The following is an 18,643-nucleotide window of genomic DNA, read 5'->3' as shown; positions in this document are numbered from 1 at the left end:
CGATCTTTTGTCTGCGGTGATCATTGACAGGACCCGAGAGAATGGCTCTAAAGATGTATCAGGGGAGGTTTAGGTTGGATATCAGGAAAAGTTTCTTCACACAGAGTGGTTGGGCATTGGAACAGGCCCTCCAGGGAAGCAGTCACAGCATCAAGCCTGACAAGAGTCCAAGGGGTCGTCTGGACAATGCTCTCGGTCATTCTCTGTGATTACTGGGGTTGCCCTGCGCAGGGACAGAAGCTGGGCTTCGATGATCCTACGAGTCCCTTCCAACTCAGACTATTCTATGATTTCCTAGGTTAGTTCAGCACTAACACCAACACAATTCCATTCTTTTCAACCAGACGCACGTGTTCAGCCCGCAAAACCTCCTCAGGCAGCCGCTGGCGAGGACAGCGGTTCTGCTCCGAGCGGCGTTTCCCGGCGGCCCCGCACCGTGCTGCCGCGGGGCGAGCGGAACAGCGAAAGCGCCGCCCGCCTTTTTGGCCACGTTCCCCCTCTGTCCCACCTCCCGCAGGCTCTGGCTGCAGCCCGCTGGAACCCGAGCAGGACCGGGCCGGCCCCACTGGGTGTCGCTGCCGCCAGCACGGCAGGGATCAAAGCCCCGAGCGCAGCCTCCCCGCCGCGCTCCGGGCCCGCTCTGCGCCGCCGCTCTGCGCGCTCAGCGGGGCGGGGCGGCCCCCGCGCTCCGCCCCGGCCCGGCCGCGCTCCCGGGGCGATGGCGGTGGCCGTGCTGCGGCCGCTGGACGCGGCGCCGGCCGAGCTGTCTCCGGCCACGGCGCTGCTGCTGGCGCCGGCGGGGCTGTGCGCGGCGCTGCGCGGGCGGGGCGGAGCGCTGGTGCTGGCGGTGCGGCCGGCGGGGCGCGGCGGGGCGCAGCCGGTGCTGCTGAGCGCCGTGGCGCTGGAGGCGGGCGGGCGGCGCGGCGCGGAGCTGTGGCTGCGCGGGGCGCTGCTGCGGCGGCTGGGGCTGGCGGCCGGCCGGAGGGTGGCCGTGTGGCCCGTGCGGCGCCCGCCGGCGCTCGCCTGGGTGCTGCTGGGGGCGGCGGGGCGGGCGGGAAGGTTGGCGGGCGGCGCGGTGCTGGCGCGGCGGGGCGAGGCGCTGCCGGGGCCGGGCCCCGGGCCGGGCCCGCTGGTGCTGGAGGCGCGCCCGGCGCTCCAGGGGTTGCTGGGCAGCGGGACGCGCACCGCCCTGGCGCCCCCGCCGCCCGCCCCGCCGGGCGCCTCCCGCGGCCGCCCCCATCCCTCCGCCGCGCCGCCCCTCGTCTCCCGCTTCGCCGCCGCCGCCTCCGCCGGGCCGCGGCTGCGGGCGGTGCCCGGCGGGGCGGGCGGCGGCGGCGCCGAGGTTTGGGTGAGCCGGCGCGGGCTGCTGGCGCTGGGGCTGTTCCAGGGCGAGTGGGTGCGAGTGGGCGCGGAGGGGGCTGCCCGTGAGCACCTGGCGGCGCTGCTGGCGCGGCCGCCGCCCTGGGAGTACCCGCGGGCCGCCCGCCGCGGACTGGCCGACGGCACCGCGCTGCTGGCCCCGGCCCTGGCCTTCAACCTGGGCTGCGACCCCGCCGCCTCCGCGCACCTCCGCCTGCAGGTGAGCCGGGGACGGGCACAGCGGGGAGCGGGCCGGCGGCAGCCGCGGCTCACGGTGCGCCCCGTCCGCTCCGCAGAGGTACGAAAGGACCGGCGCCGCGGATGGGAAGGGCAGCAGGTCCGTTCTGTCTGTGCCCCCGTTCGCCAAGGAGCTGCGCCTGGAGATCGTCTGCTCGCCGGCCTACAGCGCCCGGGGAAGCTACGACAGCGTGCTCTATAGGCACTTCGAAACACCGCGGTGAGCTGTGCGGGCTGTGACTCGTGAGATACCCCGTGTGTTCGTGCCACACGCTGGGGACGTTCACAGTTGACACCCCCAGTGCAGGGGCTGTGTGGTTTTAGACTATCCCCTTGCAGTGTTCTAGCATAAGCGTGCTCTGCTTGGACAGAACACTTTTTGTCCTGTCCTTCAGAAGTTATCCTCAAGTCTCCTGCCTCATGATCCACCATCCAGTGCTGAGGGCTCACAAATGCTGCCCACAAACCTCCATTGTGGAATCCCAGTTTTGTAAACCTCTGTGAGTGTCCGTGTTTGTAATCCTAGTTTTCAGCTAAGTAAAGTCTGGAAACTGGATGTGTTGTCATCTTCTCCTCTGATGCCTTTCATATGGCTTCCAAGGCTATCTATTGGGATTATTCCCAGCTATTACACAGATAAGGTGGATATTTTGTCTGAACGAGACACTCTAATGACATTCATCTTCCATTCCCGAAAGGCTCCCATTAGTAGTCTGGTTCCATCCAGTGCATGCCAAAGATTTCAGTGGCTGTTGATAGTTTTATTTACAGGCAAGGAGTGAATCAGTATGAATAGTTACGTTCTTTTCTGTAAAAAACACTTGTGATGCAGGTGAGGGAGGGCACACAGCCAGAAGGATTTACTCTCTTTCACTAGTGAAACTCTCTGGGTTTTTTGTAGGCTGGTTCAGGAGGGAGACATCCTGTGTGTTCCAACATTTGGAAATGCTGAATTTATAGAACTAAATGCAGACAAGTTCCTAAGGTAGGTGCAAACAAACTGTGGCTCTATTGCTTTGTACCAGAAGAGCAGAGATATTTTTCCATTACTGACTTTCTTGAAATCAGACAGTTTATTCCATTCTGATCTGTCCCTGGATTTCAGTGTTTTATCTGTCTCTTAATTATACTGGCAAGAGGGAGATGTTTGTGTTGGATTGTGGATGGCTGCAGCTAAGAGGGAGGCTTCCGTTAGCTCATTTCGAATAGTCAGGAAGGGAAGAAAGGAAAAAAAAAAAGAGGTTGAACAACTGATGGAGAATAAAGAGTGAAGAGAAAGGGATGGCCTGGGGTCAGTCAGAGCCACGTAAAGGAAGCAAAGTGGGAGCTGGGCTTCTCAGTTTGTGACAAACAACGAAACGTGAATGTAAGCCCTAGCAGTTCACATCAGAAAAACTTTGTTTGGCCACCAATTCTGCCTTTCTTGGTTTTGCTCACGTGGCTTTGGAGCAGTTGTGCTAAATGGGAGACGGAATGTCTCCTTTGTATCAGGATAAGGGTGCTCCCAGTGACATTCTCAACATTGACATTGCCTGATCTTTGTGCATACTGCAAGAGGACAAGAGTATCTCTGCTTACCTATGGTTTTCAGCTGTCTTCTTGCTGACATTTATATTGTTCTCTCCTTCAAGATCTTGGTTCAGCAGTTTAGAGTGCTTGCTTTTTTTTTCTCTTAGGTGGCCAGAGCTTTATTTCAAGGTGAAGAAGGTCGTGGGCATGGTGGAAGGCGAGCAGTCCGAGGGTTACCTGGTGGACACCCAGAACACGTCTCTCTATCTGGTGAGATGTTGGTGGAGAGCAGAGAGACTGAGCTTACACTGGGGGGAACAAATGTACCTGTGGAGGCTTGTGCCTCCTGCCATGGGAAAATGACATTTCAGGAACAGATTTTGTCACTTGGCACCTGCCTTTACTTGGGTGGTGTTTTTCCTTTCTCACAGGTGGGTTCAACAAATAGCACTGTCCCATCTGCCCCAGCCTATAACAGCAACGAGTTCTGGAGCAGTTTGTCTCCCGCGGGACTTTCTGACGTCGTGAAACAGCTCTGCGATGCTCTTCGGCCTCACCTGAACCGTCGGTGAGTGTGAATTCCTTGGGGTGAGCCCTGGAAGAGCTTGGGACCGTGGCCAAAGGGAGGTCTCCCTGTCTGTTGCAGGGCCAGTGCGCTGAGCGGCGTGGGCAGCGTTCTCCTCTCGGGGCCGAGCGGCAGCGGGAAGCTGATGGCTGTCAGAGCTGTGTGCAGCTGCCTCAACCTCCACCTCTTCAAGGTAGTTTCTCCTCTGGCCAATGGATTAGTGGTTTTACACCAGAGAGAAAATTATGGAAATGTTTTTTAAGTCAGCCCTGATACAAGCTCATCCAGGAGCGCTTCCATGTGCGCGTGCAAACAAGTGAGGCACAAATGATGCCGAGATCTTCTTTGGCCGAGTGGGAAAAGAAAATCAGCCCTTGGTTTCACGCTAGCACATGTACCAGACCTGGTACACCTGGCTCAAAATCTCTTGGCGTGTAAAATAGCTTCCCTGTAGCTTTGTTCACATTCACGCCCACCCCCCTGCCACGAGCAGGGAAGTGGCAGGTGAAATTCACTGGAGTTGGTTTTATGTGGAATATGATATAGTTCAAGTTGACTGTTGTTATTAAGAATTTGTTGTTTTTTTTTTGTCAATGGCTCCATGAAAACCTGTGTTCCGCTCTCCATATGTGTAAAAAAATCACATCACATTTTATGAAACAAACCTGAGAGTGGGTGCTGTTGCTGTGCAAATCCATGTCTTGACACACATTGAGTATCATGCACAGTTCTGGTCTCGCCATCACAAAAGCATAAAACTGAGCTGGAAAAATTCAGAGATTCACACTTGGTAAGATCAGGAGTCTAGACCAGTTTCTGTGTGGGGAAGAGCTGAATAAGTTTTTCAGCTTGACAAATAAAGAATTGAGGGAGAGTTTGATACAAGTTTTTACAAGATCTTTTTGAAGGAGATTTTTCACAAGAGCTTGAGTGGACAGCAGAGCATGGAAGGTGTTTACTTTTCTCTGTGCCAACATGAGGCCTGTGACAGTCAGGTGAAGCTAGTGGGAGCAGGCAAGCTAAAGGAGATGTTTCTCTGTGTAGGTGAGAGTATTTGGATGAGAAATCTAGTGTTACAAAACCATATCTCACTGGGAAAAGCCCTTTTGATGGGATTGGTACGTGCCTGGATGGCCAAAGTGAGGTCTAGAACCCAAAAAGATTCTGGGGACCAACACAGTCTTCATTGACTTGTTAAAATTGCTCTTTTCCTCTAGCATACCTCTGTTACTCACTCTGACAGTCCTGGATTATCCCACAGATGCTTTCATTTCCTTGAATCTGTAGATACAAGTTTGCAAAAGCGAGAGGAAGTCATGTGGTGACTTTTCTAGGAGACTCTGTGAAGTTCTGAAAGGACATGGAAGAAAATAATGGAAAGAATAGGGCTGGAAGGCTCCTCTTTTTTGTGGAAGGAAATCGTGGGCTTGCTCCTCCTTTTGGTGGACATTTTTAGAGTAAACTTTTCCTGTTCTTTTCTTTCCAAGTAAAGCTGTAACACTGGGTCAGTGGAGCAGGTAGATAATGCCTTGGCCTGCTGCTGTGCACTCATATGGACATGATATTGTGGTGCTGAGCTCTGACTATTCTGCACATGTGTCACAGCTCTTGGGATCCAATGAAAGATTGCAGGGATTTCGCAGGACCTTCAGATCCATGTTTAGGATGTGCTTGGGAGCACTCTGTCACTGTCATGTCCTGTCAAGTGGCCTCAGGTTCTAGTGGGGTGTGTGTGCAAGACTACAGCTCTGGTTTCAGCATTGTGTGCTGCTTTAAAAGACTAACACACTTAGTGTTGAAGACAGAGATATTTTCTGTCTGTCTTATTCTCCTACCCCAGGTTTTACACTCTCCTCTCCCTTTCTCACTGACTGCAGTGCTTACACTGCCATTCCACCTACTCTTCCCTTTCTCTGACTGTTGTGTCTGCCATCCCACCAGGACACAGTGATTCTTCCCTGCTTTAATCTCCCCCACCTGATGATAAACAGTTTTTTTGTCATTTCTCTCTGCCTTTCAGTACTTGCATACAGGTACTGCTGCCATTAGGCCTGCCACAACCCTAACTCCTGGGCTTTTTTCTGTAATACATGGAGCACAGGAGTTCCTCTGCTCTGTCCTTATCCTTTAGGGAGCTGTTCTCCCTGCTTCAGGCTGCCTTTTCTGAGGATGAAACTCAGGGAATCCCAGAGATGGTCTGTGTCTCCCTGGACCACTTTGCAGCGCCAGGAGGCAGCACTGCCTGTTCCCAGGCTGCTGTTCAAGGCTCACCAGTCACCTCTCCCCTTGGATGACTTCATCAAGTGTTTGCTTTATAAACAGTGTCTGGGCCTCTCGCCACCTATAGCTTCCCCCCAAACACGAGTCACCTTTACCTTCCTCCTGCACTTTGAGCCTGTCTGGCACTGGTTGAGCACTTCCCTGGGCCTCCTCCTCTACTTACTGCACTGTTCTGCAAGGTACTCTGTTCTCCCTGTCTTCCACAGCTCTCACCTCCCTTCCAGCTTAGGTTGCCGAGCTGTGGCATCCACTATTTGGATTTCTCTGGTCTCTTTGCCTCACTTTTTCCAGATAAGACCCTCCTGCCCAGGTCACCTCTTGCAGAGAAGCAAGAATCAGCCATTTATCCGTGCCAAGGCATCCTGAATGTGCTTGTTTTGAATACGACCTGAGTGTGTCTCTGGGAAGTACAGAGCTTGATCTCCTCTGAGCCGTGAATTGCCCCTGGGAAGCTTTGTGGAATGTTGCCCTAGCCCCCCCAACAGCTGTCCATGTTGCAACTGTGTTGTGTGGTGTGTCTGGCAGGTTGATTGCGTCAGCTTGTGCGGTGACACCAGCGCAGCCACAGAGGAGAAAGTGCAGGTGGCCTTCAGCCAGGCCCAGCAGTACCAGCCCTGTGTGCTCCTGCTGAAAGACATCGAGGTGCTTGGCAGAGACCGAGACGGGCTCGGTGAGGATGCCAGGGTCATTGCTACTCTGAGGCAGCTGCTCCTGGACAGAGACCCAGCACTGAGGTATGGACCCTGCATGTTTCCTGTGGGCATCTGAGGTAATTGTTTGCTTCTGCCAATGGCCTAGCCATGGGAGAGTGAGTTGCTATATGTGATGGCAGTGTAAGAGGGTACTTCCACAGAGCTGAGAACATGCACTGTCCCTTTCCCTCCACAGCCACCCTGTCGTCGTGATTGGCACAACCTGCAAGCCCCAGGATGTTCCCACAGACGTGCAGACTGCTTTCCTTCATGAGGTGAACATCAAAGCCCCTTCAGAGGAGCAGAGGAGGTTGATGCTGAGCATGCTGACTGCCAGCCTGCCGCTGGGCAAAGAAGTGAGCCTGTCCAAGCTGGCCCGCAGGACTGCCGTGAGTAAAACCACAGCACTGTGTGGAGATGGGCAGGCTGAGAGTGCTGGGCCAGTCTCACCTATCTGGCCTTGGAGAAAGAGGGTAATTCCCACAGCCCAGACAACTTCTTCAGTGGTTAGTCCTGGTCCTCACATACCAGCTTTTAAATACAGATTTCTAGTGCCTATGGACTCCACACCTTTTGCAGAGGTGTTGGCCGATGTTCAGCTCTGGTAATAAAAAAAACCAAACAACTAAAGCTAGAGCCTTTAACCAGAGGCTCAAGGAACAGCTCTGCAAGGAATTTTTCCCCATACTTTTTATGGCCTAGGTGTAGCTATGGTCAGGGACTGCAGGGACTGAACTGATGCTTGTTGTTTACACGTTCACAGGGATTTGTGCTGGGAGATTTCTGTGCCTTGTTGTCCTACAGCAGCCGGGCTGCTTGCACCCGCATCCAGGCATTGAGGTAGCACACGCAGCAGGGCAGGGGGTGGGAAGGCAGGGGCTGCAGCCAGTAGTGGGGCAGAGCCTGACTCCTTTCCCTTCCTTTCCTCACCAGTTTTCCCGGCGGACTGAGCGAAGAAGTGGAGAGGGATTTTTGCACTGCTGGGTTCCCTGTGCTCGAGGAGGATTTCAGTGCTGCACTGGACCAGCTGCATGATGTTCATTCACAGGCAGTGGGAGCCCCAAAGGTGGGATGCTGGGGCACATGGAGGGGGTGGATTCTGCAGAGCTCTTTGGCTCAAGGTGCCCGTTGAAGATCCTTCAGGGCTGTGCTGACACAGTGCTTCCTGCTCTGTCCTTCCATGTGTTCCCCCAGCTTTCAGTGGGAAACAGTCCTCTGGACTTTCCCCCATCAGTTTTCACCCACTTGGCTTGGAATTTGCCAGGGAAGCTCTTGGAGTGCTAATTGCAGACCAGTTAATTGGCTGGTGCTGGAGGGGTGCCACTGGGCAGCTCAGCCTCCTGGGGGTCAAAGGCTGCCTCGCTGAGATCTCCTCAGCCACCTGGCCTGGGGGAACAGAGAGGCTGTGGCACAGGCTGGGGAGGGGGTTTCTCCACACGTGTGGTAAGTCTTAGACTTGATCCCTGGCCTTGGATGCTGCTTGAGCTGGCATGGACTTTTCTGATGGACAGGCAATTGGAAGAACTTGGGGTTTCTTCAGGGAAAGTGACTTGAAGAGTCTGAAAAAACCAGGAGTCAGCTTCTCAGAAAGGGTGTGGTCTGCTTTTGGCAGCTCAGCACCCAGGGAAGCAGCATTTGGGATGGCTGGTTTGGCTGGCTAATACGGCATTGGGAACAAGTAAAGTGATCAGAACCTCTTTTTCATGCCCGTGAGTGCAAACAACTGAGTTCAGCACAGGACAGAGGAAGCTTTGGCCTTGGAGCAGTTCCTCTGGCACCTTCCCCAGCTGCCCACTTAATTCATGAAGTGAGATCTGTTTGCTGTCAAGTTTGCTGTAAGACAAATAGCCACAGAGCATGCTCAGCAGTGAGCTGTGTGAATGGGAGTTAATTTTGTTTGCACTTTACATTCCGTTATTGATTTCTTAGTAATTGGTTGTGGTCAGGAAGCCCATTAGCAGACCTGGATACTCTCAATAATACATGGCTTTCAGTTCCCTGCTTGCACTTTCTGGTTAGTCACACATTTGTCTGGACTTACAGCCTAAGCCTTCTGGAGAGAACTGATTCCAAACCTCCACTAGTTAACAGTGTCTGCACCATGTCTTACAGTGTTCTCCCCTGAAAACAACCTTGCTGCAGTTTTCCAGCTTCTGTGCTCATGTCTGTAGAGCTCTTCCTAAGCAAGGCAGGATGAGCAAAAGTGCAGAGGAGAGGGCAGCTCTTCCATTCATTGTCACTGCAGAAGGGCCTGTGACTTTTTCTTTAAAAGTTTTGCTGTTTTGTTTTTGTTGTTGTTTTTTTTTTTTTTTTTCTGAAAATCCTTGTTTTGTTTGACCTAATTTTCCTGGTGGACAGCTAAAGAAATAAAGTAAGATAACATCATCTCCAGCAGTGAGGGAAGGAGATGCAAATTGGCTGAGAGGGAAAGAATTTTGCCCTAAGCTATTTTTAAACTCCCCGCTTGTGCTGGCACCAGCAGCCAGCAGGTGGGGGGAAGTGTGGGGCTTTGCTTTCTCTGCATGTTCCCATGAGAGCTGCTCTGACTCTCAGGAGGATGTCATGCAGGCTGTGGCATTCCAGCTATTCCTAAAGCTGTGAGCAGAGCAGCAGCGTGCTCTGGGATAGTGGTGCTCAGCACAAAATAACTTAAGGGGCATTGGCTCACCCGTCTCGGGTTTGGTGTCTTCTCTCTGTTCTCCATGACCCCTCACATGTCTGCAGCTGACCCCATCCCTATCTATTTCTCGTGAGCATACAGGAACTTTGATCTTGCATCCCATCTTCCAAGAACAGTGAGTGTTCCATACACTGTCCTGCAGGATGGCTCCCCTCACATCCTCCTTGCCATCACAGAGGTCCTGGCAGCCCAGGTTCTGTCCTTCTGCAAGGTGTGAAGCCCTTGCACAGGTCTCACCCCTCTGGGGGACAAGATGCCCTGAACACAAGTCCCTCATAGTTGCAAGATCCAGATTTTTTTTTTTTTAATTATTTTTTTACCTTCCTTCATGCATCCCAAAGGCTGTCTGCAGCAAGACTCTCTCTCCTCAAAGCTGCAGGCAACCCTGGCAGATACTTTTCCTGGGGTATTTTTGCGGAAAGATGATATGAGGGGCAGTGGAGGATTGGAGATGAAGTGCAGTCTGTGAGTGCTGCATGTCTAGGGACGTGTTTGTACAGTTTGTTTTCTCCATTGCAAAGCTCAGAAGAGGGGGAATGTGGATACTGGATACTGGAGCTGCCCAGGCATGCTTGGGTCTAAGAAATAAGTGCTGACAAGGATTCTCCCTGTCTTGGCAGATCCCCTCAGTGTCCTGGCAGGATGTTGGTGGGCTGCAGGACGTGAAGAAGGAGATCCTGGACACTATTCAGTTGCCCCTGGAGCACCCAGAGCTGCTGTCACTGGGTCTGTGCCGCTCTGGTCTGCTGCTGTATGGGCCTCCGGGGACAGGGAAGACCTTGCTGGCAAAAGCCGTGGCAACAACGTGCACCATGACATTCCTCAGGTAAGAAATGTGGTACACACAATGGGACTGACTTCCTCCTGGCAGGGGATGGGTGTCCTCTAATTGACTTCCTCTTCTCCCTGCCCCGAAGCGTGAAAGGGCCAGAGCTCATCAACATGTACGTTGGGCAGAGTGAGGAGAACGTGCGCAATGGTGAGGATGTGCATCCTGCTCCTGCACATGGGGAGATGGGGCTTTTCTGGAGTGCTGCAGGGAAGGAGGTAGTGCTTAAACCCCCCCTTGCCAACTCCCACCCACAGCTCTCAGCAAGGGCTGTCTCCTGCAGTCCATTCCCTGCTCCCCACAGCTTCCCCCTCCTGCTCTCTCTGCTCCTGTTGCTCCTGTCCCTGATGTTCCTGATGGGACAGCAGCCCCTCAGAGACACAGCTGAACCTCAGGACCCATCCTGCTAGGTGCTGCCTGTCCCCAGTCTATTGAGCCACTCAGGCAGGAGCAGTTGGTAGTGGTGATACAGTGGGTATCTGGTTTACACCCACAGCTCTTCCCTGCTGGGAACATAGCAGGTCCTATTGCTGTTGACTGCTCCTCCACATCTTTTTCACCTTTTGTGCTGTCTCCTCACAGTGTTTGCCAGAGCCAGGGCAGCTGCTCCCTGCATCATCTTCTTTGATGAACTGGATTCCCTGGCCCCCAGTCGTGGGCGAAGTGGAGATTCAGGGGGTGTCATGGACAGGTGAGTGTGCATCAGGTGTCCTTGGGAGAGCAGGATTCCTGCCTCAGCTGCAGGCAGTACATGAGATTGCCCTGAAAGGCAGAGTCCATTCCACCCCTCTTTGTCTGTTTTTTCCCCTTCTCTGCTCCCTTAAGCTCTCAGCACGGCCTGTCTCTTCTCTCTGAGCATTAGTACTGCTGTTTGCATTGCCTCAGGTTCCCGATTGCCCAAGCTAGTTGTGCAAACATTTGATTAAGACAGTATCCTCCATCTGCTTCTGTGGCTGCCAAGTGCTCCCTATGGCCTCTCCAAGGTCATCCTTCACACCCCTGGTGTGCTGTCCTCCTATTAGCTGCTGTTTCCCTGTGGTGGGAAACCTTTCAGCTGCTTCTGGTCGAAGCAAAATGTGTAAAGCTTAGAGATACCCAGAAACAGGGTTATTTTTGCTAGGCCTCCTCTGCTCTTCTGCTAAGCTGGCAGTCCCCATCCAGTCTTCCTGTTCTGCAGGACTGTCTGGGGTTTGAATTACAATGCAGTGAGCCCACGTGCTTGCTGGCTGTGCTAATGGAGAAGTCTGGATGGCTGTGTTAGGGCTCTTAGGGAAGAGAAATGGGAGCTGAAGTCTGAGAAACAGACTTGCCACTGGCCTCACTTCTTCCTTTTTCCATTGGTGGCGGAGGGAAACGCTGGGTGACTTGCCAAAGCCTAGTTCTGAGTATCCTGTCTTGCTCCCTGCAGAGTTGTCTCACAGCTCCTTGCAGAGCTTGATGGCCTTCATTCCAGCAGAGAGGTGTTTGTCATTGGAGCCACGAACAGGCCTGACCTCTTGGACCCAGCTCTGCTACGGCCAGGCAGGTGTGTTCACATCCTACCCTGCCTCACTCCAGGGGGGTTCCCCAGAGCTCCTCAGGCCCTGGTGAGCAGGACTGTCCCCACATTGTTTGTGAAGGCCCCTGGCCCTGGCTCACAGGAAGCCAAGAGGAGGCTGGTGCCTGTGGCTGTAGCAGCGGCATAAGACACCACAGCTTGTTGCTCCCACCACTCTGGTTGCTGTCCCAGCAGCACAGCAGGGTAATGAGGGACCTGCTGTTGCACCAAACAATGGCAGGAATTGGTTCCCCAGGGCCCTTTCTGTCCCCCAGCTGCCCCCCAGCCAGTCCTCAAGCCTGTGACTTGCTTGTCCTGGGGCAGCACGTTGTATCTGCTGTTGTTGGACCCTGTGTGGTTCTTGTCAGTCCATTTCCCCAGCCTGCCACTATCCCTCTAAAGAGCAGCCCTGCCCTGCGGCACATCGACTGCTTCAGGCTCTGTATCATCCACAAACTGGACAGCAAAAGGAGCTGTCCTAGGGCCACCCTTCAGCTCCTGGTCCACAGGGCTGAGCATTTGTGGCAGGTTTGCTCTGGCCTGTTCCCAGCTGTCTTCTCTCTGCTGACAGGTTTGACAAGCTGGTCTACGTGGGCATCAGCGAGGACCGGGAGTCGCAGCTGCAGGTGCTGAGCGCCGTCACCAGGAAGTGAGCGACACTGTGCTCTTGGCAGCACCCTCCCACCTCCTTCCAGGAGGTCACAGCCCTTCTGGGGCTGATGTTTAGCATGCTCCATCTTGGCTTCATGTCTGAGCCCTGGGGAGCAGCTGAGGTCACTGAGCCACAGCCGGCAGGTAGGGCAAGACAGACAAACCAATTTCCAGAAGCTGAACTGGGACTGGTTTTTCTACAAGATAAGCAAAGCTCAGCCTGCCTGTCCAATTGGAGGGGTTGGTAGAGTTTTCCAGCCACTGTGCACAATGCTCTTCGTAAGGAGATCAGCCAGATCCTAATGGTGTACTGAGAGTGCAGTGCAGCTGTGGGACAGGAAGCTCACATTTGATTACTGCAAGAGTTTCCCTGCTGTTTGCCAATCCAAGTGCGAAGGCAGCTCCGTTCAGCTCATTACCTCTCCTCCTGTGGTGCTCAGGGGTGTTCAGGCTGTGATCTGTGTGTTCTTCCCAATCACTGGTTGTTTGGGATCACTGAGCAGCAGGGTTTGGCTGCTTTTCCAGCTGCTTTGAGCTCCTGAGAGCATCTCTGAAGGAAAAAAAAGCAAGCCCTGCAATTCAGGTGCAGCAGTACCACCCACCACAGATGGGTGAGTCGCTGTAACTGCCTCTGCAGGAGCTCTGTCCTGGATAGCTGTGATCAGCTGTGTTAGTAGGAGACGTGAGAACATGGGCTGGCTGCAGACAGCTTGTCACACCCTGTGTCTTGGCCACCATGCCCACCAGCAGCTGCTGGTCATGCTGAAGGAGGCTCACTGTCTGCAGCGTGGCTCTGAGGGGATGGTTTAGTGTTACAGTGGTTTTGTACTCTGTCATTAAACATGTTCTCATCCAGCCCTGGCTGTAGGTTGTTCCCAGGCATGTGCAGCACTTAATTTATCTAGGTGAGAAGTCAAACACCAATGGCATAAACAGACTGTGTTCTACAGAGTTCATCCTGCGCCATGGCTCCAAGACTACTCCCTGCATCCTAGCCTGGAGACAGAGAAGCCCCGAGAAGCTGTGGATGCTCCATCCCTGCATGTGTTCAAGGCCAGGCTGGATGGGGATTGGAGCATCCTTGTCTAATGGAAGGTGTCCCTGCCTATGGCAGGGGAGTTGGAACTGCATGATCTTGAAGATCCATTCCAACCCACGCCATGCTGTGCTGTGATTCAAAGTTTCTTTTAATCCTGCTTAGCAGGAGAAAGGACCTTCCTGCAGGGATGTTTCAAAGAGAGGTGACTGTTGAAAAAACAAAGTAAAGCAACCTTTTTTTTTTTGTTTTTTGAGAATGCAGAGCACATTCTCGAAGTGGCTAAACTTGGGTAATCTGCTTGTTCCTTCCTGGTCACACTGGCTGCCACATCTTTCCTGGTCTGTTTTTTGTTAGCTTTTACACCTCCATTTTTCTCTCTTGGCAGGTTTAAACTGGATCCTTCTGTGAATCTCACCACCATCCTCGAAAAATGCCCAGCTCAGCTGACAGGAGCAGATATCTATGCCCTGTGTTCAGATGCCATGATGTGTGCTGTGAAACGCAAGGTGGAGTGGATTGAGGAAGGTAAGAGCCCTGCCCTTACCTGTCCCGTTTGTTGGAGCAGCCCAGCAGAGGGGCGGGAGAGGAGAGTTACCACTGCTGCTGGTAGCTGGGCTGTGTGAGAAGATCTTCAGCAGCTTTGGGACCACAGTGCTAAGCTCTGGGTTATTGCCAGGCAGGCAGTTTCTGCAGACGTGGTCATCTCCACCTCCAGTGCTTGGCCCCAGGGGGAAGGAGAGAGACACAAAGTTTTCCTTGCAGTCTTTAATGGCTGGAGAATGGGCTTTTGGATCTTGCCAGGTGCCCCTGTTCTCAGCTCTTTCGTGTTGTTTCTCTCATGCAGGGCTGGATACTGAGAAGTCTGCTCTGATCCTGACCATGGAAGACTTCCTGCAGGCTGCTGCCAGGTTGCAGCCATCAGTCTCTGAGCAGGAGCTGCTCAGGTACAGACTCATCCAGCAGAAGTTTGCGGCCTCCTAATGCTCAGCTCAGCAGAGCTGGGGCTGGAGAACAGGCACTAACAGGCACCTGCCTGCTCTTCTCTGATGCCTCCTGGGCCCCTTGTCTTTTGAGCTTGGGTGGAAACTGCAGTTTCCCAAGCCAAAGCAAGTGGTGGTGGAAGTGCTGCTCTGCTCATCCAGGAGGGTGGTGGGTTCTGTAAGGGTCCCTCACATGTCAGTGGTGCATTGTGGCTGCCAGGAACGTAACAGGGTGCCTTCCTTGTGGGGGACAAAGCCATGGGCGGTGTAGCAGTGTCTCCATGGGTGCCAGGCCATTCATTGATGGGGGAGCAAGCCTCAAACTGCATCGGGTTTGGCAGCAAGTGCAGGACTGGAGGCAGCTGCTTGTTGGGCCATCAGGTCCCAGTGAGAGGTGCTGGCCAGAGGGCACTGCTGCTCCAGCTGGCCTGGACTTGACATAGTCTCTAAATAAATACAGTTTTTTTAGCCCTAGGTATTCACTGCCTGACCTCAAGTTGTTGCCTCTGATGGTGTCTGTAGGCTCAGGAAGGTCCCTGCAAGTTTTTGGGTGGGCTGGATGGTGCAGAGAAATCATCCTGCAGGTAGAGAGGGGAGCACATCTGTAGACTATACTGAGGCCACTCTTCATCTCGCCATAATGGCTGGAGCCTGTGATGGATGAGGAAAGTCTGAGGGAGAGGCGCTTGCTTGGCTTCGAGCTGAGTTCCCTCTGCTGAAGGAGCCCAGTTCTTGCTGGAGACACTAGGTGACAGCACATGAGGCAACAGCAGAAAGTGGCAGCAAAGAAATTCCCATCGGATAAGAGGAAAAACTTGTCACAGGGCGATGAGGAGTTTCAGCTTTGGAAATACTCAAACCCTGTCTGGAGCTGCCTGGTCTACGCTGATTTGTGTTGAGCACCACTTGGCCCTGATTCCCCGAGGTCCTGTCTCATCTCTGCAGCCTCACAGCAGCTGCTGCCAGCATTGCATAGCCCCTGCTTCCAGCCTTTTCAAGCTGTGTTTGGCAGCTGCTGTTGTAGGTGCCTGCAGCTGCCCTCAGCCTTTATGCAGCCAAAGGGGCTGCTGGTGCTGGGTTTTGCCCCACCTGCTGTAGGCACTGAGCCTGCTGACAGCTGCATCCGTGGGCCAGGCAGGGCTGTGAGAGCCTGCTCCCTGTGGAGCTCCTCTGCTAAGGGCTGGTTCCACAGCAGCTTCTGCCATTCCAGGTGTGAGTCCCCAGCTGGTGCACGCCTGGAGCCCTGTGGCTCTGGTGCCTGAGCGTGTTCAGGCAGGGCTGTCCCTGACCGCACTGCTGGATCTGGGCACCACATCTTCCCTAGGGTGGAACAGAGGGAGCTGCAACCACAGCGGAAGTACTGATGGAGCCTCCCCACTTTGGGAGCTCCAGTGGGTGATGGGGACCCCTCTGTGGGACTGAGGAGCGTCAAAAAAAACCAGCCAGCACCTGTTTGGGAGGCGCACGTGAAAAAACAGGTTCTGGCACACTCCTGTGAGCGGTCCTGCAGGGACTCGGCTGGGATGTGCAACCACCTGGGAGCCAGCTCACCCCTCCTTCTTCAAGCAGGCCCCCAAAGCCCCACACTGCTGGCATGCTGGCACCTGCAGCTGGGGTCTTGGCAGGGAAGCTGTGCCTGCACCCATCCTGTACCACCCCCAGGCTGAGCACATCCTTCCACAGAGTCTTGAGGAGGTTGTGGCTGTCCCCCTTGCCCCATACCCTGCCCACACAGGGACACATGGACCATGATTGCAGGTAGCTCTCACCAGTGTTCTTAATTGAGGGGAGGGGTCTCCCAGGTGGCTCTCAGCCATGTCCCCACCCCCTGCTTGGAGCTCTCAGCCACCACAGTCCCATCTCCGTAGGCCCCTCAGCCTGTCTTCTTCACGACGTGGATGAAGTAGCAGGGCACGTGGGCCTGTCCCGGTGTGTAGGGCTGGAAGTCACCCAGGACGCTGTGCTGGCACTTTCCCTGGAATGCACCTTTCAGCAGAGCTGTGAAGGCCTCCAGCCGGTGCGGGTAGTACGAGAGCCGAAACTTGCTGCAAGGAGGCAGTGTTGGTGAGGCAGGGGGACAATGGGGCACAGTGTCCTCACCCCCCATGCCAGGAGCCACCTCTGCAGCTCTTCTCACCTCAGCTCCGGATCTGCCCCCGCCTCAGTGGGGGGGACCTGCACCGTGTAGTCCAGGGTCACCATATGTGCCTTGTTGTTTACCAGCAGCACTGAGGTGGTGATGTCCTTGGTCAAGTCACTCTGGGAGACCACAGGAGGACATCTGTGTCCTGTGGGAACTCGGTGTCCCCCAGCCTGGGCACAATCCTGCTGCCTGCCCTGCCTGGCCCCGCTGGGGCCACGGGGCTGGGGTAAAGGGGACTGGGATGGGCAGGGCCTGCTAGCCACCGACCTTGTAGTAGATGTTCTTGCCCGGTGGCGCGCAGCCCGTGGCCAGGATGTGATCGTAGTTGCGGTGGTCAATGACCAGGACGCCCCCGGGCCGCACCATGCTGGCAATGTTCCTCAGGGCCAGCTTGTGGTCACTCTGGTCCCCTGGAGAAGAAACTATGGCATCTCCAAGCACTGGCACAGCCCATATGCCCTCATCTTACCCATACACACATACACATGCACACACAGATACCTGCCCCTATCATCTACCCCCAGATCTCAGCTTAGAGAACCCACAGCCCCACCCATGGCATGAGCTCAGGCATGTTCTCAGCCTCACTGGACCAGAGCATGCCATGTAGGAAACCCACCACCTGATTTTGTGGCACAAGTCTGGGTGTGCCTCCAGCCTTGCCAGCATGTGACGTTGATGCACAAACCTCCACTGTGACCATGGAACTTACTGGGTCCACTCATGTCACAGACTGAGGCAGTGGGGCCTCAGCTACATCCTCCCTGGAGAAGCACCATGAAGCAGCACCTGCACTGTGTGTAATCCCATCCCACTAATGCCATGAGTTAGGACACGTTCTCAGCTTGCTGGAAGACACCACGCACACATACAGAGGTGCTCCCCCTCCTCTCCCCTGCCCCAACTCACCTTTGAAGTCAGGCAAGTGTGCAAAGGAGTTCCCGAGGCAGATGACTGCATCAAACCCATCCCCTGGCTTCTCCAGGTCCTTCTCCAGTGTGAGCCAGTTGGCCTCCTCGATGACTGCAGCACATGGAAATGGATGAGGGCAGGGACCCCCAACAGCCTCCCCTGCCTGCAAGACCCCATCCCAGCATCACCCAGACCTTCCCTGGCCCTTGTGGGTGCTGGCTCTGGCCTCTGACCAGCGGCCAGACAGGCGAAGACGCATGGCTTGTCTTCGCCGAGCAGCCGGCCCTGGCGGGTCCCCGCAGCAAGGGCACCCGGCCAGCGGCAGTCCCAGAGGAATGGCCTGAGCACTGAGAGGGGCCATGGGCAGTGCGCTGGGGAGAGTGTCACTGTCTGAAGGCCCCTCCCGGCCCCCAGCCCCCGCACCCCATCGGTCGAAGGGCTCCTCCTTGCGCCGCTCCCAGCGCTCCTTCAGCGCGTACTTGAGCATCTTGTCGCTGGCATCGACGCTGGTGACCTGGAAGCCCTCCTCGAGCAGCATGATGGAGTCCACCCTGGGGACATGGCTGTCAGCGGGGCCGGGGGCAGCCGAGGGGGAGAGGGGCACTGGGGACGGCCGGGGGCAGCGAGGCCCCGGGTAGCCCCGGGCAGAGGGAAGGGACACCTGGGAGGCGGGCGGGTGCGGGGGCTGTGGGGCCTCACCCGGTGCCGCAGGCCACGTCGAGGACGGAGCGGCAGCGGTGCTGGCGGAGCAGCGCCAGGAGCCAGCTGCGGTACTCGGCCGTGCGGCTCCGCGTGTCCCCGATGTACAGCTGCCACACGCGGGCCGCCTGCCCGTCCGCGTATTGATCCGGCAGCCCCTCCGCCGCGACTCCCAGCGACCGCGTCCGGTACACGCTGTCCACCATGCCGCCACCGCCGCCGCTACCGACACGGACCCGCACACCGACACCGCCGCGGCCCCTCAGCCTCGCTGTGCCGCGCCCCCGCCGCGCCCCGCCCACGCGCGGCAGCCAATCCCCGCCGCGTCCGCCCCCGCCGCCCCGCCAATCGTCGCCCGCGCCGCGCCCCTCCCGCCCCCGGCCAGGCCACGCCCTCCCCCGGCCACCGCCCCCCCAATCAGCGCCGCCCGGCGGCGCTCGCGCCGCGCCCCCTCATGGCCCCGACCTTTGCCTCGGCGGGGTCAGGGCCCGGCCCGGTCCTCAGCGGCCGCCCCGGACCGCGGGTCCGCAG

General features: G+C 55.7%; 2 protein-coding genes across 3 annotated transcripts; one reads left to right on the top strand and one right to left on the bottom strand.

The window, feature by feature from the left end:
- Positions 1-718: 718 nt before the first annotated feature.
- PEX6 (peroxisomal biogenesis factor 6) lies at positions 719-14,750 on the top strand. Its single transcript, XM_062489503.1, has 17 exons — positions 719-1,579; positions 1,656-1,816; positions 2,498-2,581; positions 3,273-3,375; positions 3,537-3,673; positions 3,752-3,863; positions 6,476-6,684; positions 6,839-7,031; positions 7,406-7,482; positions 7,576-7,708; positions 9,943-10,148; positions 10,240-10,301; positions 10,734-10,842; positions 11,560-11,676; positions 12,260-12,337; positions 13,764-13,903; positions 14,223-14,750. Exons 1-17 carry the CDS (start codon positions 719-721, stop codon positions 14,357-14,359), a joined length of 2,919 nt encoding a protein of 972 aa, XP_062345487.1. The 3' UTR covers positions 14,360-14,750.
- A 1,378-nt stretch (positions 14,751-16,128) lies between these two features.
- On the bottom strand, positions 16,129-18,348 carry GNMT (glycine N-methyltransferase). 2 transcript variants are annotated; one of them, XM_062489502.1, is made up of 6 exons: positions 18,113-18,348; positions 17,837-17,964; positions 17,407-17,524; positions 16,769-16,868; positions 16,496-16,617; positions 16,129-16,403 (listed from the first exon to the last, which is right to left on the bottom strand). In XM_062489502.1, exons 1-6 carry the CDS (start codon positions 18,316-18,318, stop codon positions 16,232-16,234), a joined length of 846 nt encoding a protein of 281 aa, XP_062345486.1. In that variant the 5' UTR covers positions 18,319-18,348; the 3' UTR covers positions 16,129-16,231. The 2 variants fall into 2 exon arrangements, with proteins under 2 accessions (XP_062345486.1, XP_062345485.1); XM_062489501.1 differs by having other exon boundaries at positions 16,769-16,911; positions 17,411-17,524.
- Positions 18,349-18,643: the final 295 nt, after the last annotated feature.

Source organism: Cinclus cinclus, chromosome 3, assembly GCF_963662255.1.
Source record: "Cinclus cinclus chromosome 3, bCinCin1.1, whole genome shotgun sequence".
Classification (NCBI taxonomy): domain Eukaryota; kingdom Metazoa; phylum Chordata; class Aves; order Passeriformes; family Cinclidae; genus Cinclus; species Cinclus cinclus.
This window is presented reverse-complemented; position numbering and strand designations above follow the sequence as displayed.